At 44.7% G+C, this 13,951-nt stretch overlaps 1 protein-coding gene across 1 annotated transcript in view; it reads right to left on the bottom strand.

Moving 5' to 3' along the window:
• The window catches only part of USP54 (ubiquitin specific peptidase 54), a 233,412-nt gene that overhangs the window by 95,876 nt on the left and 123,585 nt on the right, over positions 1 to 13,951 (bottom strand). Inside the window, 3 exon segments of the mRNA XM_030568176.1 lie at positions 2,643 to 2,748; positions 5,657 to 5,739; positions 6,252 to 6,365. Of these exon segments, the coding sequence (XP_030424036.1) occupies positions 2,643 to 2,748; positions 5,657 to 5,739; positions 6,252 to 6,365 (303 nt within the window).

The raw sequence follows: 13,951 nt of genomic DNA, 5'->3' as shown, positions 1-13,951 counted from the left end.
GGAAGGAGATTCCACCACTCCCTAGATAAACCATTCCAGCGCTTCACCACCCTCCTAGTGAAAAAGTTTTTCCTAATATCTAATCTAAACCTCCCCACTGCAACTTGAGACCATTACTCCTTGTTCTATCATCTGGTACAACTGAGAATAGTCTAGATCCATCCTCTTTGGAACCCCCTTTCAAGTAGTTGAAAGCAGCTATCAAATCCCCCCTCATTCTTCTCTTCTGCAGACTAAATAATCCCAGTTCCCTCAGCCACTCCTCATAAGTCATGTGCTCCACCCCCCTAATCGTTTTTGTTGCCCTCTGCTGGACTCTTTCCAATTTTTCCACATCCTTCTTGTAGTGTGGGGCACAAAACTGGACACCGTACTCCAGATGAGGCCTCACCAATGCTGAATAGAGGGGAATGATCATGTCCCTCGATCTGCTGGCAATGCTCCTACTTATACAGCTCAAAATGCCAAAAGCCTTCTTGGCAACAAGGGCAAACTGACAACTCATATCCAGCTTTTCATCCACTGGAATCCCCAGGTCCTCTTCTGGGGAACTGCTGCTTAGCCAGTCAGTTTCCAGCCTGTAGCAGTGCATGGGATTCTTCCATCCTAAGTGCAGAATTCTGCACTTGTCCATGTTGAACCTCATCAGATTTCTTTTGCCCCAATCCTCCAATTATTTCTAGGTCACTATCTCTCCCCTCAACTTAGAGTCATCTGCAAACTTGCTGAGGGTGCCATCTATCTCATCATCCAGATAATTAATAAAGATGTTGAACAAAACTGGTCCCAGGATTGACCCCTGGGGCACTCCGCTTAATACCTGGTTGCCAAGTAGACATGGAGCCATTGATCACTACCTGTTGAGCCCGACAATCTAGCCAGCTTTCTATCCACCTTATAGTCCATTCATCCAATCCATACTTTTTTAACTTGCTGGCAAGAATACTGTGGGAGACCATATCAAAAGCTTTGCTAAAGTCAAGATATATCATATTCACTGCTTTCCCCATATCCACAGAGCCAGTTATCTCATCATAGAAGGCAATCAGGTTGGTCAGGCATGACTTGCCCTTGGTGAATCCATGTTGACTGTTCCTGATCACCTTTCTCTCCTCCAAGTGCTTCAAAATGGTTTCCTTAAGGACCTGCTCCATGATTTTTCCAGGGACTGAGGTGAGGCTGATTGGTCTGTAGTTCCCCAGATTCTCCTCCTTCCCCTTTTTAAAGATGGGCACTATATTTGCCCACCTTCCCCAATCACCATAAGTTTTCAAAGATAATGGCCAATGGCTCTGCAATCACATCAGCCAACTCCCTCAGCACCCTTGGATGCATTAGATCTGGATCCATGGACTTGTGCATGTCCAGCTTTTCTAAATAGTCCTTAACCTGTTCTTTCACCACTTAGGATTGCTTACCTCCTCCTCATACTGTGTTACCCAGGACAGCAGTGTGGGAGCTGACCTTGTCTGTGAAGACTGAGGCAAAAGAAGCTTTGAGTACATCAGCGTTTTCCACATCTTTCAACTCTAGGTTGCCTCCCCCACTTATTAAGGGTCCCACATTTTCCCTGAACTTTTTCTTGTTGCTAACATACCTGTAGAAACCCTTCTTGTTACCCTTCACATCCCTTGCTAGCTCCAACTCCAATCGTGCCTTAGCCTTCCTGATTACAGCTCTGCATGCTCGAGCAATATTTTTATTCTCCTCCCTAGTCATCTGACCAAGTTTCCACTTCTTGTAAGCTTCCCTTTTGAGTGTAAGCTCACTGAAGATTTCACTGTTAAGCCAAGCTGGTCGCCTGCCGTATTTGCTATTCTTTCTGCACATCAGGATGGTTTGTTCCTGCGCCCTCAATAAAGGCTTCTTTAAAATACAGCCAGCTTTCTTGGACTCCTTTCCCTCTCATATTAACCTCCAAAGAGATCCTGCCCATCAGTTCCCTAAGGAAGTTCAAGTCTGCTTTTATGAAGTCCAGGGTCCATATTTTGCTACTCTCCTTTCCTCCTTTTGTCAGGATCCTGAACTCAACCATCTGAAGGTCACTGCTGCCCAGGTTGCCACCCACTTCTACTTCCCCTAAGAATTCTTCTCTCTTTATAAGCAGCTGGTCAAGAGGAGAATGGCCCCTGGTTGGTTCCTCCAGTAGTTGACCCAGTAAGTTGTCCCCAACACTCTCCAAAAACTTCCTGGATTGTCTGTGCACTGCTGTATTGTATCCTAGCAGATGTTAGATGGCTATATGCTAACAGTGCTCCAACATAAAATAGCCCTCCAGTAATGGAAAACTGCTTCCATGATTGACTATCATTTTTGTTTCTTTGGATGAGATTTTCTAACTCCTGCTCCTCACAATGTCTGCTTTCTTCTCTGACCTCGATCCATAACTTATGTCCCAGCAATTCCAGCTGTCAAAGAGTGCGCCCAGATAACAGCTTTTCTTTTCCTCCTACCCAAAGGATCATAAAACCTACTGGAAGTCTTACCCACAAAGAAAATCGGTCCATCCATCTCTGACATCTCTAGCATTGTGATGAGCTAAATCTTTAAAACCCTTTGTAGTCACAGACACATAACAGTAGATACTACGAGCCCTCTTCTGGCTTTTGCTTATGTTAAAAAGTCAAGTTAAGCATACTCACCGGACAGTTTCGCAGGTCTCCCATGGTGCTGGCATTCTGTAGTAACTCTCCAAACATATCTGGAGTGGGTTTCTCTCGTCTCTCCAGCATGCAAATAGCTTGATTGCTTCAGTTCGAGGACAGCATGGAGGAGAAAAGTTTATTTAAAAAGTTGAATAAACAAACATTTTCATTTAGCATTTATGCCATAATTAGAAAGCTGAGAAAGTAAAAACAGCTATCATATTGTAAGTGCTTATTTTTGCAATTAATTTTTATTTATTTTGAAAATATTTTAATGTGTAAAACAGACACGTTTCAGTAATGGATTCGTGCATTTTCTGTGACTATGTTGCAGAAAGAAAATGGGAAGTTTAAAGAGAGAGGACAGACAATTCACGTTTGGTCTCAAATTTGAGATTTTAAAACAAAACTTAACAGAAATGTTTTAAGGAATATTTAACTTCCAGTTAAAACACATTTTTACAGCAAATAAGTGCTTCCCTACAGAATTTGCAACCCAACCACAGCAGCACTATGTTGTTGCACAAGACTGTATATAGGTGAAATCTTATAGATGAAATTATAAGCAACAGTGAAACAGACATTTAATTGCATTGTCCAAGTTCAAAGATTGCAAAAAGGAAACAAACTGTGTTAGTGGAAAAAAGTAAATTATATTTTAAAGTTAACAGTTTTAGTATAAGCAATGTACACAAAGAAAGTCCATAAACACAGCATTATTTTTATGTTTATAGTGTTTCTTGAAACGCTACAGTACCCAATTAAAATGTTGATCTCATTTGAAATTCTTATGACAAACATTAAATATTAATATTTTAAGCTAATAACACCATTCAGATAAACAATGTCAGCAAGAAAATTCACCTAAATGGTAGCAGCCACAAGGGGGAATACAGCATATGCTCACAACCCTTTTGATATGCTATCAATCATAATTTCGCCCCAATGATTTCATGACAGAAGCTATTTCTGATTTTCAAGACAGTATCCAAATCCTTTTTCACTCCTCCACTGCATGGCTTTACCCTGGGCAGCAGGTGGGCAGTTAATTTATTTCCATCTCAATCAGTATTTCGAAAATAGATGGTAACTTCAGCCTTTTATCATCTCTGGTCAGTTTCTTGTGGGCAATCATTTGTGTCACCAGGATTTAGAGAAAGGAAAACGTGCTATTTTCCAAAACGTGTATTCAACAGAATTGTTAGATGGCTGGAGCCAAGACTTCATGCATTTTTTTCTTTATTTACTTGGAGCAAATATTTTTGGCTATTATTTTCATTCATTCATTCATTCATTCATTCATTCATTCATTCATTCCTTTAGTTTCCTTTTCATTGTAGTCTGTATGTTATAGCATCATAATGACACTAAACCGTGACTGATTTGCCAAGAGAGATAAGAGCAACACTTAAGGACCTCTAGATTTTTAGCTCTATCATATAGAATAATGTGTACATAATTTATTTTCTTGCTCTCAGGATAAGACATCTGATTGAATTAAGTCTAAAGTGTTTTCTTATGGTTCCAAGAGAACGTGCCAAAGTAGGAATGATGCTGATAACTTACGTTGCCTACTTATTTAAGCAGGTTATCTGTGAAGTGGTTTTCATTTAGAGGGCTAAGAACAAGTAAACTAGTGTTTAACAATTCAGTGCACTTTCTATGGACTTAAGAAGCGGATATTTCCCCCTTTTAGGGCTTCCTTATGGCTAATATTGCTTTGAGTGTATTTGTTCATCAAACAACACCTGTATATACTCGTTCATAAGCCGAATATTTTTGGTAAAAAAACTGGAGTATCAAAGAGCGGGGGTCCGCTTATAAATGGGTCTACACCAAAATTTGATGATTTTAAACTCTATGGAATCATTGAATTGAATATTTAATTCATTGTTGTTTTGATTACCTGGAGCATCTGGAGGCATGGAGCCCCTCAGTTTGCAGCCACTGGGAGTTGAGGGGCTCTGTGCCTGTGAACGCTCCAGGTAAACAAAACATCCAGGCCCACCAGCGGCTTGCTCTAACGGGCCAAGAGCCAAAGTTTGCCAACCCCTGAAATACAGGGTTGGCTTATGAAAGGGTCAAACAGTTTTTGCTATTTTTACTTAACTACCTAGGGCTGGCTTATAAACGAATGGGCTAACGAACGAGTATGTAGCCAGAAAACTCATCTGGGAGATTTTTAAAAAACTGATTGTTTTATGTGCTCCTGACAGTCAGGCTTCCACTGTTCAACATTGACAGCTCTTAGCTAACATCATGTGCAGAAACAGCATGAAGCTGCTGGGTGAAGCTAAAAGTTAAAAACAGTAACTCTCGGTTTTCCACTTAAATATTTACTGATACATCCTAGTCTAAATGTGATACTAGGATTTTACAGGTAACTCTCTGTTTAAACTGAAAGCCCTATAATGAGATTGTAATACTGCTAGGAACCAAGATAAAGTAGCTTTGCAGCAGAAAGAGTGTTGAAAGAATCCAACAGGAAGGATTTCATGCATATGAATCACAGAAATGCTAATTTAAAAAAATGGTTTAATGCTCATGAAAGTGAACCTGAACTACCCTTTGATATTTCAGTTCAGCCCATCACACAGTTCTACCTGTGCAATTCAATCTTGGCCTGCATTACTCTTTTCTGTTCCAGTTCTGGGCACCACAGCTGTCAATGTTCTTCAGCCCTGAACTTTAGCACTACTCCTTTCGAGTCTTGTTCCTTAACACAGCTCTTCAAGTACCTGTTTCTCTGTTCTAGGTAACTCCCTGCCATAAATAGCCCTCTATCTCTACAGCTCTGTCAATGCACCTAAATTCTTGATCTACATCTACCCTCCATCCTAATCTTCAGTCCCACAGAAGCTTTATGTTTCAGATCACAGCTATCCTACGCCTCCACTAATAATGAGCAATGTTCTGTATGTTGAATTATGTGACAGTGGAGAAAAATACCATGACCAAGGAGCTACTGTAAACAAGGTAAACTCTTTTTCCATATAAAACCCCAGACTCACCAGAGTGAAGTGGTGGAGATGTAATGTACCATCTGGATAAAAGGCAGAGGGTCAGAAGTGGCACCACAGCTAGTGCAGACACACTAAAACAGGAATGGAAAGTAATACCATGAGAAGGCTAAACTGATGAGTCCATGTCACGTACTGCTGTGCCTAGGGTTGCCACCTTTCTAACTTCTAGTAAACAAAACCCCGAGGGCCTGCCCCCATGCACCTCTTCCCCCTGCCAGGCTCCACCCTTGTCGCACTCTCCTCTCCTCCATCCCCATGTCACTTGCTGGATCCTGTCAAAGAGCCTGGCTGCAGGTAGGAGGCAGTCCCAGCTGAGCAGGGACTGGCATGGGTTAATGACCCAGTGCATCCCCCCGTCCCGGGATAAATCAGGGTTGCCAGGTCCCCAAAAACTGGACACCTGGCAACCCTAAATGGCACCTGGACACAGAAGCCAAAAACTAGACTGTCCAGGTAAAAAACAGATGGGTGGAAATCCTAGCTGTGCCTGTCTGACATTTCTTCAGACATGATGCTAGATTTCTCAGTAACTAAACCTAAATGGGGAGTGGGTGTTTTGTGTAAAAAGATACCACTACTTCACCTGTTCAAACAAGGTCATTGCAAACTTCTGGTGAGAAATGCAGTGCTGAGCAGTGCAGATGTCCTCTTTTGACTCATCCGCAATGTGAAAATGAATCCGCATCAAGAGATTCTCCTATCCCGAAAGGAGGAAAAAAGTGAAAAGTTGATCATTTGTAATGTACACAAACAAAAATGAATTACACATAATTCACTCCAGTACGTCAGAAATACTAAAATAAATAATGCTGTGTTAAAAGTGACATTTTACAATAGGATGGCGTGCTATTGCCAACATTCTAAATTCATTTAGGAACTAAAGAGACCAGTATTTCATTGATATTTAACAAAATAGCTACTGTGTACGTTATCTTGAATGCTACACCAATTAACCTTTTTATTTATTTACTAGCCTATCTGAAGGTTCTATTATTATTTGTTCTGACAAATTCTCAAATGTCAGTGAGTTTGGCTTAAGTGCAATGGACACAGCAGCTCTGTGGTGTTTAAACAGTGGGCTGACACTGGAAAACAACCACCTAACTGCAAACTCATGATCCTGGAGTAACCCTTATTAATTGTTGTATAATCAATGGATTTTACACTATGCACCCAAAACTCTGTATGAAGGGGAACTTTATTACATGAACGAAGAGCTAGACAACTAACGGAGAAGCAGATGAAATTCTGTAAGAAGCAAGAGTACTGAACACAATCTGTCTGACGAACACTGATACCTAGAGGTTATTTCAGACAACTCCCTCCGTTCTCTGCATCCTAGAAGCTCTTGTTTCAGGATCCCTCCCAATATGTCAACATGGATTTATGGTAAGAAGGCCATAGATACCTCTATTAATATTGTTTTAACTAACTTGGACAGACAGAAGAAAGGCCACAGGGGACTCAGTATCTGGGCACAGATTAAGCATTAGGCACAGACTCCCCAATTCAGGCCGCCATCTTGTGCTGCAGAAACTAAGCATTCATTTCCCCTCAACCCCAAAGGCAAGTTTATGTCTACATTGCATTTTCTTCACTAAAACTTTTGTCCCTTGAGGGTGTGAAAAAACACCCTCCCACCCCTGAACGACAAACGTTTTAATGCTGAAAAGCGCTGGTGTGGACACCACTTTGTTAGCGGGAAACACTCTCCCACCACTCGTTGAGGGTAGTTTTAGTTTCTCATCAGGAGAGCTCTCTCCTGGAGATAAAAAGCAGCTATACTGCGTACGTAACAATGGCACAGCTGTAGTGGCACAGCCACGCCATTGTAAGGTGTATAGTGTAGACATAGCCTAAGTCTCTAGCCCTTACGGTTGCAAAGAAAACCTTAAAAAGGTTAACTGAGTGCAAAGCAATGGAGTGATGTCTGCCCTAGGGCTTGTCTGCACAGGAAAGCTTTATCAGTTATACTACTATAATTACATCAGTATAGTTAAACTGACACCAGCATCAATGTGGACACCCTTATTGCAGCATAAGGGTATGTCTACGGGCATGGCTACACTTGCAAATGTGGAGCACTTTGAGTTAAACCAGCCTTCGTAGAACGCAGTAGGGAAAGTGCTGCAGTCTGTCCACACTGACAACTGTAAGCGCACTGCCTTGTCCACATTTGCGGCACTTGCAGCGGCATAGGGAGCAGTGCGTTGTGAGCAGCTATCCCACAAAGCATCTCTTCCCATTCTGGTGCTGTGGCTTCTGGGAAGGAGTGGGAGGGCATTCTGGGTCCTGTTCCAACACCTCGTGATGCATCGGTTCGCATCCCAGCAATCCCTCTGCTTCCATCCACAATTGGCGCCATCTTTCAACGTTTTTTGTACTGCGTGCTCTGTCTTCCCTTTCAGTCTGCGGGTTACTCCTTAAGATCCAAAGTGACAGTTAGGACTCAGACAATGATATCGACTCTAGTAATGCATATGACACGAGATTGCTTGTGGCATTCATGAACATGCTCACCACTGTGGAACGGTGCTTTTGGGCTCGGGAATCAAGCACTCAGTGGTGGGATCACATCGTCGTGCAAGTCTGGGATGACGAGCAGTGGCTGCAGACTTTCGCATGAGAAAAGCCACTTTCATGGGACTGTGTGAGGGGCTCACCCCCACCCTGCAGTGCAAGGACAAGAGATTGAGAGCTGCTCTGATGGTGGAAAAGAGTGTGGCTATCGCAATCTGGAAGCTGGCAACTCCAGACAGCTACTGATCTATTGTTAACCAGTTTGGAGTGGGAAAGTCAACCACTGGAATCATGTTGATGCAAGCTTACAGGGCCATTAATTGCATCATCCTCAGAAGAACCGTGACTCTGGGTAACGTGCATGACATTGTGGCTGGCTTTGCACAAATGGGTTTCCCTAACTGCGGAAGGGAAATAGATGGGACGCATATTCCAATTCTGGCACCAGCCCACCTAGCCTCCAAGTATATTAATTGGAAGGGCTATTTCTCTACGGTTCTTCAGGCGCTTGTGGATCACTGTGGGCATTTCACTGACATTAATGCAGGCTGGCCTAGAAAGGCGCTTGACGCACGCATCTTTCGGAACACTGGCCTGTTCAGGAAGCTGCAAGCCGAGACTTTTTTCCCAGATCAGAAGATCACCATAGGGGAAGTTGAAATGCCCATTGTGATCTTTGGAGATCCGGCTTACCCTTTAATGCCATGGCTCATGAAACCCTACACAAGGAGCCTTGACAGCAGCAAGGAGCGGTTCAACAACAGGCTGAGCTGGTGCAGAATGACTGTGGAGTGTGCTTCTGGTCATTTAAAGAGCCTCTGGCGCTCTCTGTATGGGAAGCTGGACCCGGCTGATAACAGCAGCCCCGTGGTTATATCCGTGTGCTGTACCCTCCATAACATGTGTGAAGGGAAGGGTGAAAGATTCACTCAGGCATGTTCAACACCTGGAGGCTGAATCTGAACAACCAGAGAGCAGGGCTATTAGAGGGGCCCAGGGGGGGCTGCAAGGATTAGGGATGCCTTGAGGGAGCAATTTGAGGCTGAAAGCCAACAGTATTGTCTGGTGCCCTGCACAGGAGTGAAGTGCAGTGGTTTCAAAGTTAGTAGGAATCTGTGTTTGCTACGCTGACTTGCAGTGCCTGTTGCTTTCCTGGGCTAAGGTATCTTTTACATTATGCAATAATAAAAAAATGTTTTCAAAGCAAAAAAATCCATTTAATGAAAAGAAAATGCATTTATTGAAAAGAAACAACTGCTTGGGAAACACAAAGGGCAAGGGACTGGGGTGCAGAACGATACAATCACAGGTTTGCATATGTCCTGTTATCATACTCAGCCTTCCTGTCTGGAGTGCTGTGCAACGAGTGCTGCACTTCAGCCTGGCTATACTGCATGGTGATGGGGGATGAGTGCAGTGCGTAAGTGTCGTAGTTTTCAGGGCTGGGTGGTGAAGCTACAGGCGTTGGAGACAGCTGGTGGTGATAAGAACCCAGATGTTGGGGAAAGTGGGTTGGTGATGACATGGGGGCACAAGGGAAAGAGTTCTGGGACAAGAGCTGTGGGAGGGGCGGGGGCGGTATTGCTCTGCCTGCACGGCTACGAGCGCCTGGATCGAGTCCGCTTGGCGCTCCATGATGCTTATCAGCTGCTCTTTGCTTTGGCGCCAGCAATCCGCATTCTGCTGGCGGACCCTCTTTTCACTCTCCCGCCACATGTGCACTTTTTAATTTTCATTAAGGGACTGCTGCATGACTTCATGCAGCATGTCCTCTTTGCTTCGACGTGGCCTCTTCCTGATTTTTTTCAGCCTCTCAGCTGGTGATAACACAGATGGCTGAGATCTCAAGGTTGCATCTGTAAAGGCAAAATGCAACACTTAACAGAGGCAGCATTGTTCACACCAGACAGAGCAATGATCCCCCTGCATTTAAGGAGGGCAAGCACAGTCTATACAATAGCATAATTTCTCAGTCCCAAAGCAAGCGTACATAACCCCCAGGAGCCCCAAAATGGTGAGTAAGCACAAGGTCAAGGAGGACTGATTCTTTCATGGCTGTACTGTCCTCTGGGTTTCTGTGCCTTGGGGAGAGCCAACAGCTGCAGGGGGCCCCTATACAGAACACTGTCTCCACATTTTCCACAAGTGTTTGCCCTGGAAGAGATCTCACAGCTGAGGGTGACCTGGGAAGCAAGGGAGGGTCTTCTACTACAATGCGGCTTCTGCCCTGGCCCATATGCAGCTTGCATGTGTGCAACAATGGTCCCCCACCCCTCACGGCACAGTGGCGTGGGCATGTTAGCCTTACTGGGACAAGGACCACAGTGGCCCTACGAAACCTGTGCAAGCACATTGCCCAAGTTCTGGCTCAGACCTTTGAAGAGATCACTGAGGCCGATTACCGCGATATGAGAGAGCACATCAACGCCCTATTCCGCATCTAGGCATGCATGCAGCCCTAATCCTCCTCGCCCCAAGAGCTCGCACCGAATAACTTCCTTCCCAAAATAAAAGCTGCTTACCAGGAGCCTCCTTTGGTGTTGGTCCTTCCCCAAGCACCGGCCACCGCAACTGGCTACCTTCCGCCTGGCTTGAGAACAGGTCCTGGCTGCATGCATCTAGGGATGTCGGGGTTTCTTCCGCTTCCTCGGCACACTCGCTCCCGCTTTGCTCCTCCTCCTCCTCCTCCTCCTGCCTTGTTGGACTGGGCTCTGCAGTGTCCATGGTGGTACTCAGAATGGAGGTGGAGTCGCCACCAAGTATCGCGTCCAGTTCTTTGTAAAAACAGCAGGTTGTGGGGGCAGTACCAGAGTGGCTGTTTGCTTCGAGGGCCTTGCGGTAGGAATTCCACAGCTCCTTCACTTTAACCCTGCACTGCAGGGTGTCCCGGTCATGGCCCTTTTCCATCATGTCTCTTGATATCTGCCTGAAGGTATCGTAATTCCTATGGCTGGAGCACAGCTGGGACTGGACAGCTTCCTCCCCGCAAATACTGATGAGGTCAAGCACCTCGCCATTGCTCCATACTGTGGATTGTCTGGGGCATGGAGGCATGGTCACCTGCAAAAATTTGCTCAGAGCACTCCATGCCTGGCTGAGTAAACAGGAAGGGGATTTTCAAAATTCCCAGAGAATTTAAAGGGTGGGTCTGACGGTTGGTGACCTGATGGCAGGGCAGTAGAGTTCAAAGTGATGACCAGAGTGGCTAGAACAGGCATTGTGGGACATTTCTGGAGGCCGATCAGAGCCATGGCGCTCCATCAGGGGCGCATCAAACATTATTCCACTTGCCGAGGTGGAGTACCATGAGCGTTCTAGCCACGGAGACAGAGCGCTTTACATGCCTTGCCAGTGTGGACGTGTCATGAGTTAGAGCACACTGGGCTGCTTTACTGCGCTCTAACTCGCAAGTGTAGCCATGTCCTACACTACATTACAGCTACGGAGCTGCAGTTGTGCCGCTGTAGCACCATACTGTAGGTGCTTCCTACATCGAAAGAAGTTTTTCCCATTGATATAGTAAATCTGCCTCTCCAAGATGCAGTAGCTATATCAGCAGAAGAATTCTTCTGTCACCCAAGAGCTTGCCTACACTTTAATGCTACAGCCGCACAGCTGTGTTGCTGTAGCTCTTCAGTGTAGATACTGCCTAGAGTGATGGGAGGGACTCTTCCCTCAGTGTAGGTAATCCACCTCCCGCAGAGTGGTAGCTGGGTCGATGGCGAACTCCTGTGCCTGATCATGCGGGATTTCTTTGAACTTGCTGATGGAATCCCACAGGTTGAAATTGTATCCACCAAGTGGGTCCTGATGGTTAGAGACTCTACATTGGAGGCTTGCTGTGGAATATTTTTTTCTGCCAAATAAGTCTAACCTCTTGGCGTCTTTATATTTGGGGGTGCCACTCATTTGTCCCTGACTGTCTCTTTAGTTGATGGCAGACACGACCAGGGACTCTGCAAGAGGGTGCATGTATAAGTAATGAAACCCCTTTGCGGGGACACAGTACTTCTTTTCTGCCTTTTTGGGTGTGGGCAGAATGGAAGATGGGGTCTGACACACTGACTTGGTTATCTTTAGAACCTACTGGGTGAACGGACAATGCGACCCAGGCTGGGGTAGAAGAGGAGACGACATTGAAGAGGTCATCGGGCTCCTCAGCTAGCTCCTCAACCTCCAAATTCAGGCTGGCCACCACCCTTTTAAGTAGGGCTTGGTGCTCCCTGAAGTCATCAGGGGGGCTACCAGTTTGCGAGGGTGCTGCCACCGCCTCATCTGGGGACAATGAGGGTGAATGCACTGCTGGAGGTTGGGAGGCATCCTCTTGTGTGTTCGGGACCACTCCATGGTCACCAGGGCTTCCCTTGGAGTCACCACTTCGGATTTGGCCCCTTGCTCTGACACCGTGCTGGCTGTGACGGGGGTAGATTGTCCGATCCCACCTAGGAGGACCGGTGGGAGTACAGTGGGATTCATAGGCAACCCTCACAGGTTCCAGTATACTGCCACTAAGCGGACCATTGCCTTTGACCCTATGCCAGTGCTGCAGGTCTTTCTGGTGACCAGGGTGGGGCCATGGAAACCTGAGTCTGACTCTTGTCAGCGACCAGTACAAGGAAGGCGAGAACTGGTGCCTGCCTGAGGAACTGTACCAGGGCCTTGGCAACCGGTGCCGTGACCAGGAACAGTCTCGCGATAGAGGGAATCAACACTTAGGAGACCTGCGAGGCGATGGCAACTTGGCAATCTCTGGCAGGAGGACCATCAGTACCAAGAATATGGGGATTGGTGTGGCGACTCCAGAGTACCATGTTGTCAAAGTTAGAATCAGGACTCACAATTTGTCAGACCACTCTGTTTATTAGCGCAGCGCTCCGCCAATAACATTTAGAATATGTGAGTGGCCATGCAAGGCCCAAACAGTCTTATTTATACAGATAAAAAAGCGGGAATTAGACAAAGGGACAAAGAAAGCAAAACAGGAAAATTCACCTGGGGCACAGCATGCATATTCTATTTTCTTACTAACTGTTATCGATTTAAGGCTAATACTTCACCAATTGCCCTTAAACGGTGCAATTGGTTTATGTTAATGTCTGTATTCCTGACACCTGGATTGCAGCATTCCAACAGTTTTGCTTAAAAGGTACAGACAGCATTTCTATTAGTTAGATAATTTGCATTAACACAGGCTAGGCTTTTGGATTTAAAGCCATTAGCAGAGCTCAGAGACTTTGTTTTAACACACAGGGATTTGAAAAAGAAAACACAGCCTATTGCGGCTTTTTTTGGAGCTTTAATAGGATTTTAATTTAGCAGCATGTTTTATTTGCATTTTTTTTTACATCCCTTTTTACAATATACGCTGCACATGTCCTACGGAAAATGCACATTTTTTTTATACTATAACTTTTTAAAAAGATTAGCCATATTAATTTTTACATAAGGTATAACTGTTTTTTTTGTTCTTACAGAGTTTTCATGTATTTTTATTAAAGTGACAGTTTGATTCCACAGAGCCATTTTAAGGCTCAGTGTTTTTAATATTGCTTCTTTTTGTTTTGGGTTTACTGTTAATTTCTTATTTTTTTACTACAGCTTTTATCTGCTATTGTTACAAAAAAACAAAACAAACAAACAGACTTCAGAATCTTTACCTATTCTTCTGATTTTGACTGCCCTATTGCAGCCATGACTTGGTTTTTATTTAAAAAATTTTAATTTTTGTAAAGAATCAAGTTACCCCTTAAGGGTTAAATGCTA

Source organism: Gopherus evgoodei, chromosome 7 (genome assembly GCF_007399415.2).
Source record: "Gopherus evgoodei ecotype Sinaloan lineage chromosome 7, rGopEvg1_v1.p, whole genome shotgun sequence".
NCBI lineage: Eukaryota > Metazoa > Chordata > Testudines > Testudinidae > Gopherus > Gopherus evgoodei.
The sequence above is the reverse complement of the archived record's forward strand: the minus strand, read 5'-3'. Positions and strand labels throughout refer to the sequence as shown.